Source organism: Dryobates pubescens, chromosome 1, assembly GCF_014839835.1.
Source record: "Dryobates pubescens isolate bDryPub1 chromosome 1, bDryPub1.pri, whole genome shotgun sequence".
Lineage (NCBI taxonomy): Eukaryota > Metazoa > Chordata > Aves > Piciformes > Picidae > Dryobates > Dryobates pubescens.
In genome coordinates, this window is record NC_071612.1 from 48,961,203 (window position 1) to 48,979,793 (window position 18,591).

General features: G+C 37.7%; 1 protein-coding gene across 1 annotated transcript; it reads right to left on the minus strand.

Annotated features, from left to right (window-relative positions):
* Positions 1-260: 260 nt before the first annotated feature.
* Positions 261-13,723, minus strand: ASIC5 (acid sensing ion channel subunit family member 5). Its single transcript, XM_009898869.2, has 10 exons — positions 13,684-13,723; positions 12,442-12,748; positions 10,369-10,600; positions 9,216-9,335; positions 8,149-8,298; positions 7,567-7,714; positions 5,976-6,032; positions 4,132-4,300; positions 1,172-1,263; positions 261-460 (listed from the first exon to the last, which is right to left on the minus strand). Exons 1-10 carry the CDS (start codon positions 13,721-13,723, stop codon positions 261-263), a joined length of 1,515 nt encoding a protein of 504 aa, XP_009897171.2.
* Positions 13,724-18,591: the final 4,868 nt, after the last annotated feature.

Genomic DNA, 18,591 nt, shown 5'->3' on the forward strand with positions numbered 1-18,591 from the left:
ATAATGTCTCCAGGGAAGCTGTGGATTTTCCAACAATGCATACATTAAGATTCAGCTGGATAGTGTGTTTATAAAGACTGTGCTTTCCAAAGTTTGCTTTTAAAATTTATTTAGCCCACTTGTACAGTTCTAGGCAAGAAAAGAAGCAGAAAGAGTAAGGAATGCAGGAAAGGGAGCGATGCAAAATATTACTGTCTCCTTTGTATCTTAGAAAGGAAGGGAAGTTGCAGAAAGTGGTTTGTAGAAGCACAAAACCAATTCTAACACTCTTGTATTCCCATTTTGTTTTCCTTGTATGTTGGCTGGTTCTGGGATGGATTGTTCCATTGAGGCATTTCAGGAGCTTTCAATAGGAGAAAGATGCACATCCAACAGAAGTTGGTAAAAATATACTCAAGCAGTTCTATGATTGTAATCATACTGGCACCACAAAACAATCCAAGCTGGCCACCTACATCAGCTGTAATACAAGGAAATAAACATGTGTCATCCTAAGGACTTGGTATAGCCTAGCAGGGTAACAAAACTTTGCCAGGTTCAAGCATTAAATAAACTCAATATACATAACTCATCACTTTAGGAAGACAGAATTAATATTCATAAGAATGTTTGTTGGAAAAGACTAATCTGTTTCTTAAAATTCTAAACAAAGCTAGTACAACACAATACATCCTACTGTGTAACAGATACTTACAGTTCTATTTCCTACTTCTATGCCTTTAACTGTTCTCTTGCTTCTCCTCTCACGTTCTGCCTCTCCCCTCAAATTTCTCTAAACATCACCATTCTTAGTCTTGCATTTGATATAGCTATAAACTAGTGCCAAAGTTAATTATCAGTCTCAGCTGCTGTTCGTATTGCAGGTTGTTTAATGGAATGACAAGAGACAGTATCAAAAATGACCATGAGACAGACATAATTTTTACCTTTACAGTACTCCTGGATGTGTTCCTGTGTGACCTGCTCTAGGTGATCCTGCTTTGGCAGGTGGGGTTGGACTCAAAGGTCTCTAGAGGTCCCTTACAACCCCTAAAATCCTATGATTCTACTGGTTTTTTTCTTTAGATGCAGGAGAGGAGAGAATTAAAAAACAGATTTGCTTGTGAGGATTTTATTATTTTTATTTTTAGATTGATTATTAATCAGTAATAAGTTTAAAACATTCACTTACCAAGCAACTCAGATATAGTCAAGGCCTTCTGCTGCTGTGTTATTTTATAGCTCAGATCATTGTATTTAATATCTATATGCACAAGGTTCTGCCTAATGACAAACATAAGTATTGCAATCAGGAGTGCATATCATTTTTACCAACATTTATCATCTTGTACTGAGTTCAGGGAGAATGATCATATCTCTTAAAGAACAGTTAAATAAGTGTGACCAAAATATGCTAGATCACTGAAGATAAAAAAAACACAAGTGTCCTAATAACAACAGTCACAACAGGAGCTTATCAGAGAAGAAGTTCAGGCTGTGTTGAAAAAGTAACTCTAGATCTGTAGTGTGAAGTAGACTTGTACTTTTTAAGTATCACAGAGATAAGCTCAAGTGGAAGTGTCAAGCATCCTGGTCTATAGCAGATACAGTGCTTGGGAGTGTAGTCTACCACTCTTGATTGCACAGAACTGCTATTAGCAGCAAGTGTGTCTGTACTAAAAAGCCCTTGTCCTATCCTCAGATACTTAGTTCTATCCTCTGCTAATAGCTTTGCTTACATAATTATATTCTTGCCTGCCGCCAAAACAGATGAGTAGGTAAGTCTTAGTTGGAACAAGACCTGTGGAATGATTCAGTGTCAGTAAAGAACTCATCTTTGTGCTGTCATGTCTACAGAAAGATTGTACCTAACTCCAAGAGTATAAACCTAACAGTTGTGGAATAAAGCAGACATAAGAACTAATTGCACACATAATATTGTGACCTCTAAGAATAAAAGTAGGGATTATTTTTCAGAAGTGTGAACAGCTTCTATTTTGGGGATAACAGTGATAATGAGCTCATTGAAAATATTAATGTAAATAAAGTACTTGTTATACAAAATAATCACTGGAAGTGATAATTCTAAAACTCAGGTGGCAGGTAGTAAAAGAAAATATTCTCATAGCTTTTATTAGTAAGATTTCCTACCATTTTCATGGAGTTCCTAGCAGAACTATTGTCGTAGTTTGGGCTGGGTGCCCTCTGCCCCAGGGGTGTTTCCTGTGTCCAGAAGTCCATCCCAGTGGGTGGACTCAGGAAATTAGGTATTTCTACCATAATCCCTTGCACCACTATAAATTTTGCGGTGGGGTCTGGCACTTCCTCTTTCCTTCCCTCTCCGAGACTTGGTAACTGGGGGAGAGATCTCCCGGCCATGGGCCTGATTGGGCCCAAGGCCACAGGGGCATGGGCAGTCTCAGGCCTGGCCAGCTGAGACTAGCCCAGCAGAGGGAGGGGGAAGAAGGAGCCCTGGGGGTTTTGGATGCACCCTCAGGTGGGGATGGGATCTTTCTTTGTCACTGCGCTTTGAGTTTTCTGTAACATTCACTGCTTTCTATTTAAACTTTAATCACTTTTGCAATCCGTTTGCCTGAGTCGTTATTTCTGCCTGTGGTGGGGAGGGGATCTGCCCCAACCCATTACAACTATCCAATAAATATTTAACTTTTCATTTCTTACATCTTCAGAAATCAATAAATCTCTATGTTGTATAGATCAGAATGCTACTTGTTAATACAGAGCAGGATTCCTAATGGTTTAGGCTTGGTAACATGAGAATGTTCTGTATTTTCACTTGCTTAATGGAATAATTGCTGGGTTGCCTGTGATGTTTACAGACAATAAATAGTCAACAAAGATAAAACATCCTCAGAGGATTAACAGCTTTCACATAGAACAACAGTTTTAATTTTCATAATCTTCAAGGGAGACAGACTTTTTTATAGGGCCTATAGCAATAGGTCAAAGTGTAATGGTTTTAAACTAAAAGAGGGTAGATTCAGACTAGATGCAAGGAAGAATTTTTTTTTCTTCTGGGATGATGGTGAAACACTAGAACAGGTTGTCCAGAGAGGTGGTAGATCTCTAGAAGCATTCAGTATCAGGCTGGATGGGGCTTTGGGTAACCTAGTCTAGCTGAGAATGCCCCTGATCATGGTAGGGGCAGGTGGACTATATGATCTTTAAAGGCCTCTTCTCAACCCAAACTAATCTATAATTCATACAGCATTTGCAGATCAATGCCTTCAAAAGTGAGAAAACTGAAGTAATTGAAACAATGAAACACTCTTTGATATTTCATTACCCAAATTTTCTACAGTTCTTTATAAATGTTTTTATATATATATATAATGGATACTATGAGTTCATATAGCACTTGTAGCACTTGTCCTAATACTTATTTGTACTGCTGACATGTACCTGTGAGCAGTCTCTTTGACAACTATATTGCATTTTCCATTCTGTATTTGGATATATAATGCTTGTTCTTGCAAGGAAATTTGGCATCTTCTTTTGGGTATAAACCTCCTTGCTTTTGGTCAGGTAAGTAAAGCCATGCTACTTCACTCTTCTACCTCAGAATTAACATTGTAGCAAATATATTCTGAATAACATGTGTAATGCAAATGGTATTAGTGAATTTTACTAAGAGTAGAAAAGATTATTAAACTTGTGACATTATTGCTATGATAAAACCTAGCTCCTTGGTGCTTATGAGGCTTTCTTTGGGAATGGGTAGAGAGAAAGGAGAATGGTTTTATATAGCACCTATTTAGGTTCTTCATTGACTTCAGTTGTAGAAAGGTGAAAATTTAACTTCCCTGTTGGATGGATTGTGGACAGGTTTGATAAGTGAAAAGTGTCAAAAAGCTTTGTTCTAAGATGTCAGTGACACAGAAGGCAATTGAGAACATTACTTTTAAATTGCAATATCTATTTTATGTTATCTGTAAGTCATAGATATATTTATGAACGCATACAAGTCCTAACCAATTTTGTGTAAGAGGTTATTTTATCTCACGGAAGACATTATTAATGCCACAATTAAGAATATATTTTTGAGAGGTCATATTTGCATCATGTAGTCTGTTAGCACACTTAAAAGTAATTGAGAATTTCTTTATTAGACAAGGTGTTAAGTATTATTACCTGATATATTCTGGGCTTTTCTTCAGTTTTGTCGAAAAGTATTTTATAGCTTTTTCTCCTCCAAAACTTGAATAGGTCACAGTGGTAGGATAATCTGTTTCTTCACATGGGGTAGGGCAAGTGGAATTGTGGGTTCCTACTGTACATAATCCTTTTACCTCTATATCATCTGAAATTTCAAGAGAAAGACTTTTTTAAAACCACACCATTTAAAATGTTTATTTTAAACTCAAAAAATTACTTTTAACTTGCTTTGATAAATGTGAGAAAAGTGGATACTTGCCAGATCTGAAGGAACAAATAAGTACTTGTAACTGGCATTAGGGTTGTGGTGGGTTGAAAGGGGTTAGATTACTTTTTCTTTTTCCCCCAAAGAAATTCCACACCTTTCTGCCTTTGTTAGGGCTTTATCTGGCTATTATTTCTCATTCACAGTTAAAAAAACCCAGACTTTCTATGCTATTATGTATCTATGTAGTATGTTCTGATTACATACTTAGCTATATCATCCATGGTCTTGATGCCTGCCCAGCTCGTTTCAGTGCACAGAAACAGCTTCCAGAGCAATGCTCGTTGTAGTTTCCTACCAGCTGAGTTCATTTTACCTTAACCCCTGACTGCTATTTGATAATTGTGTCAAGCCAGCTAAGAGGGCTCAAGGAGCAGCTTCATTTCTTCCAATACCAAAGAACCACAAAATTCTGCAGATCTAGCTGCTCATGAAAGCGAGGAGCCATTCTTCTGATGCGACTATAACAGAAAGAAACCATTACAGAAATATGGGAAAGCTAGAGAAAATTCCCGTAGAAGAAAAATACTAATGCATAAATATTTCATAAATCATCACCCAAAGGCATCTGGTACTCTGAGGTAAGTTCCATAATCTCCTGCTTGTCCTGCTCTCTTTCTGTTGGTGTGGCTGTGGCCATTGTGTCTTATTCCTTCTGCATGTGGGCTCCTCACTTTTACAAACCACAGGGGAGGAGGTATTACGGACTGTTAGTTGGTGATTTGAGGTACTCTCCAGGGTGAGAGCTGAGCTTGTACATTTCATTCTGTGTAGCCAGCCCATAGAATTCCTAAAATTCACCAACAATCGGTCCTGCAGATACTTGATCAGTGAGCTGTTATGTGAGATTTTGTTAGCAGATGTCTGACGTCTCCTGCGTTGTAAAAGGAGACCAAAAAAACCTCTGACCTTGAAGTCCACTGGCTTTGAAATATTTTCTATCAGTTAACAAACCTGTTATTACTGTGCTGTTCACTTTTCTGTCATGAACAAAAATAATACAGTGTTACAGATAGGGGGATCATACCATGAAGATTCCAAACTGCAAGGCAAAGGCTTGATAAGTGAAAACAGATTAACTGAACATTCTCCATGGCAAACCATTTCTGATTACTAAAATTAATTCTTATGGGTTTGTTGTGGGATTTTTCTAGTTGTTTTTGTGTGTATGTTTTGTTTGTTTGACTGGTCTCTTTTTTCAGAATATTTATAGAATCATAGAATGATCTGTGTTTGAAGGACCTTAAAGGTATGAAACTCCAATCCCCCTGCCATAGGCAGGGACACATCCTACTAGACAGTTTGCTCAAGGCCTCAACCAACTTGACCTTGAATGTTTCCAGGGTTGGAGCCTTCACAGCTTCTCTGGGCAACTTGTTCCAGTGGCTCTTTCTAATGTCTAATCTAACTCTACCTTCTTCCAGCTTGAAGCCATTACTCCTCATTCTGTGAACTCTAGTTCACTGTTGCATGCAGTATTTTGTTTTAATTGATGGAAATTGTCTTTTTTTTTTTCAGTTGGCTTAGAAAATGTGAATATGAACTTACTACTTACAGAATGCCGGATAAACACAATTGTAAAACTTCAGCAAATCACATTCTGTTCCATTGCCTTAAAAATAAAAAAATCCCCAAGTGTTAGGATCTTCATTTAACAATCTAAGCCTTAGCACTAAATGTGTCATCATCAAAGCCTGCTTATCACTTCACATTTATCATTACACAACTGAGAATTTAATTCAGTTGGGCACAGTGCAGTTACCAACATGAGAAGGAGTATGTAGCAAAAAGACAACAGACCAAGTCAGGAGACTTACAACAGAATACAAGCAAACATCTTTACTGTGTGCCAGCTAGAGCTGCCTTTCAGCTTGTAGCTCACTCTTTGGTTTAGCTTGCTAAAGCCAGGAATTTCTGTTTTTCCTAGTGAAGATGAAAATGCAAAGTAGAGTAGATGGAATACATGATCACACTCCATGTTTCAGCAAAATTTTGAACTTCATCAAAGAGTTTTTTGAAGACCTAAGGAGTAAGATAACACCCTGAGCTAAGAACCTAATTTTCAGATTTCAGTCAGTTTCACCCCTTTTCTTTTTTTTCCCCTTGCATGGAAATACTGCTTATGAGTTTAGCACACAGGGAAGAAAGCATTGCCCTCCTTTATCTGTCAATGTATAAAGCTCTCACCCTGGAGGGAGACCTAGAATTTATTTCTTTTTTCAAACCCCCTTTCCATGAGAGTTTCCAGGAGACTGCCAACCTCTTTTCCAAGAGATTATCATCCTGGCTAAAAGTTAATCATTAATGGGTCTTCACAAATGAAAGATTTCTACCTCTCTTGGGGATATTTAAAAATACATTGATCCTGAAAGTGCAGGTGTGACAGTGGATTTTTGGCTCACTAATTGTGAGAAAAGAGTTGTGAGAGCAGTGATGTGGGTTCCAGCTCTTGCTTCAGAGTGAGATGACAATATTACTATTGCATGTAATGCTGAAGAGGAGGAGACTGGTTAGGGCTCAGTGTGACTACTTTAAGTTCCAGAGTGAGTAAGATGCCTGGATTCCTGAGGGCAGTATTACAGCATACACAACTACTTTGATCTTCAGGCTGATGTTAGCCTTTTGGCTTTTGCAGAGCCCTATTCTGATGTACTTTGCATTTTGTGCTGATTAGATGGCTACATGCAACCTTCTGGGCTTTGCAGAGCCCTCTTCTGGTGCCAGACTCTTTCCATGGTTCATGTGGAAGTCTTTGGCTTCTGTCTTCTAGCAATCACTACTGCTGGGACTGCTAAACAACTGCAAAGTAGGCTGTCTGCACTACCTTTGAAAATCTTATGATGTGTTACAGATTTAGGTTTAGATCTTTCGGAAGTCAGGCTGAATACAATGGACTTGTCTCACAGCCCCGAGTCATAATCCGTTCTTTCAAGTTTTCTGGTCTTTTCTTAAGAATAGCTAGTGACCCAAATGCTAGGTCTAGAGACAAGCAAATAACTGAATTATAAAGAATTAAAGAAGTAAACAGATTTGTATAATTTTAATTATTCCTAGCTGTAGATATCTGTCTCTTTTGCTGTTAAATAACAGGTGCAGTCCCCTAACAAAGTGATCACTGTATGGTATGATGATATTCCAAGAAATACCTGGAAGTGTGAATGGCAAACAGCCACACTGCTCCTGTATGTACCGGGCTTTGCATTCCCGCAAACATCCATTGGTGCTATAGCTCTTGTGGTACTGAAGCTTTATATCAGGCTTGCACTCACCCCATGGATATTCTTGGATAATTGACTGTAGGGTAAAAAAAAAAGAAGATTTTTTTTTTTTGTTTTGTCTCTGTTTAAAGTTTAGATATTATTTTCTCACATTTTAAAATGCTTGTTGAAAATGTAAGCAATAACATTGTGATGCAATTGGTGACAGCCTTCATGGTAACAGAATGTGTTGAAGGGGAAATGCTGTAGTGTCCTTGTATCATTATATGTCAGCAAGACTTTATGACTTTAAGAAAGAAAGGCTGACCTTAATAGATACAGATTATGAAGTCCAGTGACATCTTCCCCCGAGCACCAATAGCTTTGTGTCTGAAGGAGATGTTATTTTTAGGAGTCACATTGGCATGATAAATATTTTAACTTCCGAAATGTCTAATTCATTGTCACGCTTCAGAAGAGAATTAGAGACAGTAAAGACCAATATTTCCACTTGATGGACAGAGCCCTTACCTTCAGCTGGCGGATTGCAACCTGTGCATGCGTGCCAACCGGTGTTAATAAACCTAAGCCATCAAAGCGTGGAAGCTCTTCGGGTGAATGGATAACAAAAGTTATACCAGCATCAGTATAACCAAGAGCAGGTTCATCAGTGAATTCTTCCTGATACAAAAACAATTATTTAAGATAGTTTTGGCTTTGCTTCCCATCTGAAGCTTTAATATGGCACTATGTGTTTTCATTTGGTCTTTTATCTCTCATCACATTTTTGGCAATTTACAGAAAACAATAGAAGCAAATTGACATGAATTTTCTTTGTTGGTTACCTCTGTGGGTTTCCTTGCAGTTGCTATAAACTTTCAGGGGTTTTATTCCTTCTGTCATCTCCACATTTCAAAAGCATAGATGAACATTTAGTCATAACTTGGATATTTGTTCCTTTGACTTGCTATTACCCATTATTTGTCTTATTTCCATTATTCTTTCCAGAACATCTCTCTCTCATAATTCTATGAGAATAAAAGTGAATGCCCAAGTCATTTGTCACTACAGATTTTTGTTTTCTTCTTTGACCTCACAAGAGGGTATTCCCTGAGTTTTCGGGGTTTTGTTGGTCAAAGACAATTCTAATTACCTCAGAGACTATTTACAGAGTGAAGAGCCAATCTCAGCTGTCATTGAAGACTTACAGCTGCTGATGCTGTCACTAAAGTTCAGTACTACTTAGAAATTGACAGTATATGATCTCCTCTACTGGATCTTTTATTAAAATGAAATTATGCTCTCCTGAAGTGCTTGTATAAAACTAAATTATTGTTCATATTTCAAGCATAGATGAACTGTGTATACATACATATATAGGCTCACTTGAAACTTTCAGAACCATTTAGCTGGGGATAGTCAATAACAGTTTTGACTTTTTAAATCTTCATTAGATCTTTCTTTAAAATACTCTCTCAATCAGAAGTAGTCTTGATAAAGAATTTTGTATAAAATTAAACAAACAAAACCCAAACCAAAGCAGCTCTACTCATCTATAAGTGATAACATAATGTTTATAATCATCAGGATACCTCTACCTGTTGGACATCAAAAAGCAAATGTAAGCCTCTTCCAGACAAACTCACTCTTCTTGGTGAAAGATCATTGTGATTAAAAGTAAAGCAGTTCCCATATTCAGTGAAGACATGTTCAAAATCCTTCAGTAAAGGAAAATAGGGAAGAGAAAAATGAAAGAAAGGTCTCCTGAACTTTCCTTAGTGAATTACAATACATAGATGGACGACTGGGGTTGTGCTTGGTTTTTTTCCCCCTTTCTATAGCAAAGAAAGTTTAAAGGGAGAGTTTCACACTGTTGATACCTATGAGCTGCTCAGAATCACTTAATGAGTCCTTTTTGTTTTTTCTATACCTGTTACATGATATAGAAAATATTTATTCAAAACCAACTTGTTTAATTTTTCTAGTAGATGTTTAGTGTTTCAAAATTAAATGTTGTGTTACATATGAAAGTGCAATATTAGCATTTGTTTTCCAAAACCACTTCATCAATTAATATGACTGCATCTCATTAAGTCTGAGTTATTAGCACCAGTGTCTTTTGGTTAAGAGAACTTTTCAATGTCTAATTTTATAAGTTAGAGCATATCTAGAGATTAGATTGATCTGAAAGAATATAGGCTTGAATTTCTGTTCAGATTTTCTGTCTATGCTGGGAATTGCTCTGTGGAGGAATCAGCATAAAAATAGGACAATCACATTCTTTGGCTGTTGTCCAAAATTCCCAAAGATGGGCTGTTTTCACCTCAATCCTTTAAATTCCTGTGTGCTCTGCATATAGTTACCATGTTCTTGACCTCTAGAACAAAACTACATAATCATGTAATGCAAAAAACTCTAACTGACCTCTATTGTAGGCCACTTATGGAAACGGTGGTTAGATATAGCCTGGAGGTATGAGAGCTTTCAAAAGCTGCTATCTATGCAGAAGTGGCACTAGGCAGAAAACAATCTAGTCTGAGATCCCATTTTACAGCTCAGGGAGTCCAGCAGGCTGTCTTTACAGTCAGTGGGAGAAGTAGGCTCTTCAGGGTGATTTAGGGCAAGACATTTTTTCAGCATTGGCTGACTGTAAAGGGAAAACAGGGGGAGCAGCTGGCAAAGCTAGATAACTCAGGTTGAGTGGTAAGAATATAACCCCTTTTACTGTTTTAGTAAAGTAAACATACTTACCTGTGGGTAACATGGCTTTCCAAAAAATTCACACTCTAGCAAAGTACTGCTGTTCAGATAAAACCCATTTTTCCTTGTAAACTCTTTGATGCTGAAGTTCTGGTTCCCAAGAAGGAAATCATTCAGTTCTTGAGAATATCTATCTTTCATAGCAAATGGTTTGAGAGTTCCAGACACAATACTCCAAATTAAAAAAATTATTTTGAGGTTGCTTACTGCATGAGTTTGAAACCTGTCAGTGTGAAGAAGAAAGAATTGCTTGGTGTTCTGCAGAGTTGTATCACTGCCATTCTTGCCCACTATGTTGCACTTTGATCTCTACAACATGAATGAACAATATGGTCTCCATTTCTAGGAAGGTATTTTCCATATCTGAAGACAGAAAATGGACACCTTCCTATGGCTATTCTGGGCACTACATTTCTGCTTATTAAAAAAACAAGAAGCAAATTTTAAAGTACATATAGATTAGCCATCTGCATAAGCCAACAACTACATTGGCAGAACTAATGGCAAGTTAAAAACTGCATTTACATGTGGGAAATCAGCTACGAGAAACTGTTCCTTTTGGAAAAGCTGTCTTCTACCTTTAAAAAAACATGGATTTTTTTTTTTTTTTAAGTGCATTTGCTGTAATCTCATATACCTGCTTTACTGAGGCCTGGCACTCCAGTGTAGACAGTGGACCATCCTTTGTTTTCTGTAGCTAGTGACAGAATGGTATAAACCAAAGGTGATCCCTGCTCCTAGAATTCAGTTGAAAAAGCTCAGAAATATGATGAGGCATTAGAAGTTCTTTCCTGATGTGCAGCTTTGAAGCCCCTTATTGATGTAAGGGTTTACAGAACCATTATAAGTATGAAAGGAGAATAAATACAAATGAAGTTACAACACCATGTTCTTTAGAATTGCCACTTGATGTAATCCTAGTTTTAAAAACATATAAATGTATTTTTATAATGTTTTAATGTCTGAGCTTAAGGAATGTTGGTAGGAACAACTCTTCACAACTCAGTTTGAGTCAAAACATTAATAGAAAGGTAGATCTGTGCCTCTTTGTCCTGCCAACAAAAGAAAATGGTTACTAAAAACAGGAGGGAAGGACAAGCACAGCATGAATAACAGATGGATGTGGCAGCAAACTGTTGCTTAGGCACACATCTGTCATGCTCAGTAGCTGACTATTTACACGCAATATGCTGTCACTATAGTTACAGGAAAAGATGCATTTTTATAATAGCCAGCCCATTCTGCAGATTTCTCTCTGCAGTGTGTGTTTTGCAGTATAACCCAGGATGGCTTTATGCAGGACAATGAAAAAAATACTGAGAGGTAAAACAGTTCTAAGTATCTGAGACTTGGACTTCTGGTTGATTCTGCCAGCAAAAGGTGAAAGATAAGAAAATGCCACAAAGAAACAACATCTGTAATCTTTGTGTATTTCCAAGACACTTCCTAAATTACGCATTTGCTCTAAAATTCAAGCTGTAGATTCATTACATTATTTTGAAAGTGGTTACACCTGAATCCTGGCAGTTATCTTTATCTGCAAATGTAGAAGTCTGTAGTTCCTGTTTAGATACATGGCTTCCAAACAAACCAAGTGCTCCCCCCCTGCAAATCTCACTGACATCAGCTGGAACTATTAAACACTGAGCACCTCTGGAAAAAACAGATCTACTTTGACCAAGATTTCTGTGTTTCTATGAGGTTTTTATTTTAATCTATTTGCAAATCTTTTATTTATTTTTAACTTGGACGTGACTAATTACTGAGCTGCACTGTAGAAGCAATGTTCATACATAGAATAACACCAGTAGCTTTTCTATTCCAGCTTATGTTCTGAAACTTAAAAATCTGTAGGTCATCTGAAAGAGAGGGGAAGATTTAAAAAAATGTCCTTGGTTCTCCTATTTTCCTCTTATTAAATCTCATGTGGTGATGTGGAAGACATGCCCCTCAGAGCCACATGTATCCTTGTTTTTTGCACTTTATTCAATCAAATTGTGGATCCTGACTGCTTTCAGATAAAGAGGTGTTGCCTCTCAAGCAAGCAACAAGCATAACTTTTACCTGTTCAAGGTGCAAAAAGTCACAGCAGGGAATCTGGCATTTTCCACATACTGAACTACCACTGTAGTTGTGGTTGGCCAGCTGAAGTAGTAGGTGAGCCGACTGCAGATTTGCCAAATAACAATGGCAAGACAGCCCACGACTACTAACAGCCACAGCGATTTGCGAGTCTTGCTCTGTGTTTGAACGATATGATGCACTCCGTGAAAGGAAGTAGTTGTGGCAAATTCCTGGTGGTATATCCTTCTGTCTTCCAAATGTGGCAGCAGTTTCTTTATTAGGTACAATCGTATGTTTTTCAATATTCCTTAATATGGAACAAAATGAAACCATGTTTTCAAAATTAACATTTAAATGGCAATTAAGAAAGGGTACCACATAATTCTGATTGCTGTAGACCTACTGTAAAAAGCTAAGCATCTGATTTTTACAGTACCACCCCATTAAAGGGCTGGTCCTTCATACTTGCTCTGAGGGGAAAAAAAAGGAAAAAAGGGAATGATATGGGATGATATAAAAGGGAATTTCACTCTTTTAAAAGATTCTGGATAAAACTTGACAGCTTGCAGGTTCAAAAGGAAATCTACTCTCTTATTTTCTTAACTTAAGAAAAAAAAATTCTACTTATTTGATCCTGTAACTTTGAAATAAAAGCAGTTTTTTGTTTTCATTTACCCCTTTCTACAAAGAGATGTTAAAAACCCCAAACCAAACCATTTTCAAATCTAAATTTAAGAGCTTTAGCATTAATGAACATAATCAATACCTGGAAATGTAGTCATTTTCTTACTCTGTTGCTGAATGATCATTTGAGCATGGATTTGAAAAGAAAGTTCTCTCCAAAACATTCAAATGAGGGAAATCTAGTGAGACGTTTCCTGTATCTAGTCATAGTTGGCCCAGTCTCTTTCCGAAGTGCTTCATTTGCAGATTGTTATCTGCTACTTTATTCTGTCATTAAGAAAGTCCATAAGAACAGTAAAACAAAGGAAGTTTGTGAGATGACAATAATTAGGATATGAAAATGTGTTACCCTAATTCCATGTTTTAACCAATAAATGGATTTAACAATGTGGCATGTGTGGTAGGACGTCTTCTTCTTCATATGTTGAAAATAATTCTGCTGGTTTTGTACAAAATTACCAGAGAAAGGAGATAGATTTTCTCATTTTGATTGAAAGAGACTACCAAAATGTAATAGAAGTCTTGATAAAGCACTCTTATATGTCTGTAGTCACATACCTTTTACATCTGATTGAATGAATGTCCGAGGCTGGTCCATGAGGCTGTGTTTATCTCATGAAGGAAGGAATGGATATTGAGCTGCCTTACTGTGATCTTCGGTAGGTAATGGCTTTTATAGTAAACTAAATGGGAGGTGATACTTGATGACATGTAACACTGGGCAATTCACCTGCCAGGGTTGCTATGTTTTGCCTTTATATAACATGTTTTGCCTTTATATAACATGATCTGCAATGTAAAAGATATTATTTTGATGACAGGTTCAAATGTACATATTTGTATACACTTGAAGCACATATTAGCCTAATAAGTAGTCCAAGTGCAGGTTTGTCTTTTGTGTTGCATCACCTTGCAAATTTCTTTCATATTTTTTCCTTTTATTCTAGAAAGATATATTATCTTCACTGAAAACACTGTGCTATTCACAACTGAATAGATTCTCTTTAAGTAGATAAAGACCCCTTTCTGCTCTGGATGGTAATAAATATCTGCAACTACGTTGCCACCAGCAGCAGGATGCTGTCCATCAGCACTCTGTATTGTTGCCTTAATATGCAGCTCCAGATTTCATTTTCTTGTGGGCTTTAGCAAAAATGAACTCTTCTTTCCGAGAGCTAACCCTGTGTGTCTGCATGAAAACTCACGTAGAGTCAATCTTTCCATTAAGTCCTTATGAAAAGGACAGAGGCTGCTTTTGTGTTAGATGTGTGGTATGATCTTACTGGAAATCAGTTTCAAGGAAAGAAGTGAGCATCTAATAAAAGGCAGTATAAAATACTAGAAAATTCAGACCTGGGATGTGTTGGAAATAAAAAAATATGCCTTCACATTCCCTTTCTGATCTACAGGGGGTGGGAATGGCTGCTGCTGCTGCTTCTTTCATTCATTCTTTTAGTATTGGTGCAGTGCTCTCAGTGCTCTTGGTGTTCTTGGGTTATCAGGCATCTCAGCTTGGCCCCTCAGTGCTTCACTGTTTACTTGTTTGCTAACTGGTATTTAGCCATGTTGTTCAAGCTATGAGCTGCACTGAACTTTACTGTCATTCCTGTATGACAAGCAGAGAATTTCTGTACTTGGCTTCTGGGAAATCTCAAGTCCATTTGTCACTTTTTGCCTCAGCAATGAGGCTCTCTGCTGGGGCAAGCTTTGCATAGCACTTCTGTTCACGCAAACAATGAACAGCAAACTGTTTTCTAATATCTGCATGTAACACAACCACACCTAGTGTGATGCTGAGCAGTTATTTGCACGTCTTTCAAGTCCTGTTAATGCAAACAACTTCACAGAACCCAGACAATGCCTCTTGCTTGAGTTCTTCAAGTAAATTATATCTATTTTTTATACCACTATGCACATATGATTAAGAAGTGGAAACTGTAAGCCGCTCTCTGTACAGCAAACATGGTTCATCTTACTGCTTGTTTTGGAAACAAATTCCATGAGCTGATGTCTTACAAAGAGTCTCTGTGCTTATGAAATGCTTCAGGTAAACATGTTTTATTTTCATTGGTTGTGTTTTACAAAAGAAATTAATTTGAACAATTTTCTTTATAGTTGTTTTATATTAATTCTTAAAGAAACACGAGGGGGCGAAGGCCAACCACCTTCTATTTGTTCCTCTTCCCAAATGGGTTGCACAAACAGCTTTCAGATTGTAAATTTGTCACAAGCAGCTTGCTTTGTCCACTCACTCCTTGCAGTGTGTATCTGGTTGTCTAAAACATTCCCTAATACTTAACAGTAAAGGTTAGGAAAACCAACTGATGGCAGAAATGCTCATGATTATTTTTTTTTTAATTTATACATATAATAAACTTTGTACTCAAAATATTAATTGAAGCAAACCCTCAGTGCTGTGCTGCTCTTTTCTTATGGTGCTAAATTTAAAAAGAGGAAAAACAAAAACCAAACCAAACCAAACCAAGCCAAACAAACAAAAAACCCCAAACAACAGCAACAGCAACAACAAAAACCAACAAACAAAAAACCCCCACCCAAAACCCAATATGAAAAATAGTTCCAGCCAGTATAGCTACATAGTTATTTGCTAAGACGAATCATAAATTCATAGAATACTTTGTGTTGGAAAGGACCTCTGAAGTTCATCTAGTCCAATTCCCCTGAGCTGAGCAGGGACTAGATCAGGTGGCTCAGAGCCCTGGCCAATCTAACCATGAATGTTTCCAGGGACGGAGATTTAGCCACTGCTCCTGGCAACTTGTTCCAGCATTTCACCATCCCTCATAGTAAAGCATTTCTTCCTTATATCTAGTTTAAATCCACTATCTTTCCTTTTAAAACCATTATGATTTGTCCTATTGAAACAGACCTTGCTAAAAAGATTGTCCTCATCTTTCTTATAGGCCCCCTTTAAATACTAAAAGGCTGTAATATGGTCTCCCTGGAACCTTCCCTTCTGCAGACTGAACAAAAACAGTTCTCTCAGTCTTTTTTTCATAGGAGAGGTTATCCATCTCTCACATCATCTTTGTGGCCCTCCTCTCAACCCACCCCAACAAGTCAATGTTTTACTTTTGCTGAAGGCCCCAGATGCAGACATTGTACTTCAAGTGAGATCTCATCAGAGCAGAATCACCTCTCTTGAGCTGCTGGCCATGCTTCTTTTGATACAGCCCAGAAGGCCAATGGCCTTTGGGTGTGAGTGATGTGCGCATTGTGGGTGCGCATTGCTGGCTCATGTCCAGCTTTTCACCCACCAGTACTCCCAAGTCCTTCTCCGCATTGGGCTCCCAATTGTTTCATGTCCTACTGTGTATTGATACAATACTGATATCACTAGAGCTGTGCATTGTTTTTTTCAGTGCATTAAGATAACTGTGAATTCCAGACCCCCATCTGCTAGTACGCTATTATACCTTCCAGGCTGTTTTGTTTTGTCAGTTTAAGTAGTGTATAACTTATTCCATTATCCAAGCCATTAATGATAACACTGAATAGCATCAGATTAGCAAATTGTTGTCAGCATTTGTCCTCCACCAGCCCTTTGCACTTGCTAGCTGGCTGTGCCATGGAGCAAAAAGCAGTACTTAGCAACGTGGAAGCATGGCAGTAGCTTAAGGCTTCAGATTTTAACTTCACTGTACCTGACTGGTAACTAGGAGTCAGCTGTTCAGGAGGGGGAAATCAATAGCTTTCCTATACTAAAGAATTGCACCTTCCAATGAGCTGTTGCAAGGCAGTAAAAGAGGACAGGATTGCTTCAAGACAGCTGTGTGGCATACATTCAAGATCTGTTGTTTTTCCAAAGTTTATAGTTTTGGTTGATATTGATAAATTTTCATTGATGAAAGAAGGATTTTTTTCCACAACAGTAAAAGGACCTTTTCTCCATGCTTGTGAAATAATTATCATTCAGAACACATGGAAGATGTACTGTTCATCAGGAACCATTCTGAGAGCAAGTTGCTTCACTGTTTTGGAGTACAGCTTGCAGACAGGCCATGAATGCACAGTGTGAGTGCTGTATATATAGGAATTTTAAGTGTAGAGGGAACTGGTGGTAATCTAAAAAGAGTTCCTTTTCAAGAACAGCAGGAAATTTGGTACCAGCATTAACAGGATCAGAGATTGGGCAATGTGAAAGATATTCTGCTGAACCTTAAATGATAGACAGAATAGGGAGGATTGTGCTGGGACATGTGAATCATAAATGGAAGTTAAATGTATGCTGGGAAGTGATAACATAGGTCTTTGTCTTTAAAAAGTAGAATAAATACATTATTAAAAAAAAAAAAAATCCTTGCAGCACTATCTTTTCTCTTTGTTTGTAGTTTGGAAGACCTTGAGCTCTGTTCCTCCCCCAGGTACAAATGTCTGATTGGATTATTAATATTGCATCAACTTCCAGCTTGTTTATTTTAGCCTTGAGCCACTAAATTTTATTTCTCTTAAAACTGACTGTTAATTCTAAATGCTAATTAAATAGAAAATCCAGCTTTGAAAATCACAAAGCATTCATTTTAGCAGAGGGTATGTTTTGGTGCCAAACTGATCTTTTTTTCACCTTCCTTTTATGTCTTGTCACTGTTCAGTGCTCTTAAAGCAGCCATCACCCTGAGGTTCTGACTTAGGGTGCCATGTGCTTCATCTGTGCAATTTGAGATGCATCTTGTTAACTAAAATCTACCAATAACTGCTGACCCTCATTACACTATTATAGTTGTGGGTTTGTTTTCCACGAGAGACATCCTTTCATCATTATAACTTTATGGAACTAACGATGCTCACATCTATAGACCACAAAAACATTTGCTGTCTGAATACTTCATCTCAAAAAGTCCACAACAGAGTCTGCACAAGCACAGAAAATGGTAACTGGAACTATAAAGCTGTAATACGGTAAGCTCATAAGCTGTGAAAATTGCAAATGGAAAATAAAATCAGTTGATTACTTGGCAGGAAGTTTGAATGTAGCACAGGGAAATCGCCTTTCACACGATCTGCACTTCAGTTATGGAACTCATTGCTGCTGGCTGTGGATTCACAGAAGAAGGATTATTAAATGACACCGGTATCTTAGGAAGTTCCAGGCTATCAACATTGGAAATTTAGATGGCTATACTGGGGAAATTATCTCACTGTAAACTTGATTTTTAGAGGGTGGGGTTTTTTTATTTGTTTTAAAAAAATGTTTGATTGTTTTGTTCTAATACCTCTTCCCAAAATACCTACTGCTTTCTAGTAGAATCACAGAATTGTCAGGGTTGAAAGGGACCCCAAGGATCATCTAGTTCCAACCCCCCTGCCATAGGCAGGGACACCCTCTACTAGATCAGGTTGCCCAGAGCTCCATCTAGCCTGGCCTTAAAAACATCCAGGGATGTGGCTTTTACCATCTCCCTGGGCAAACCTGTTCCAGTGTTTTAAATCTCCCCTCCTCTATCT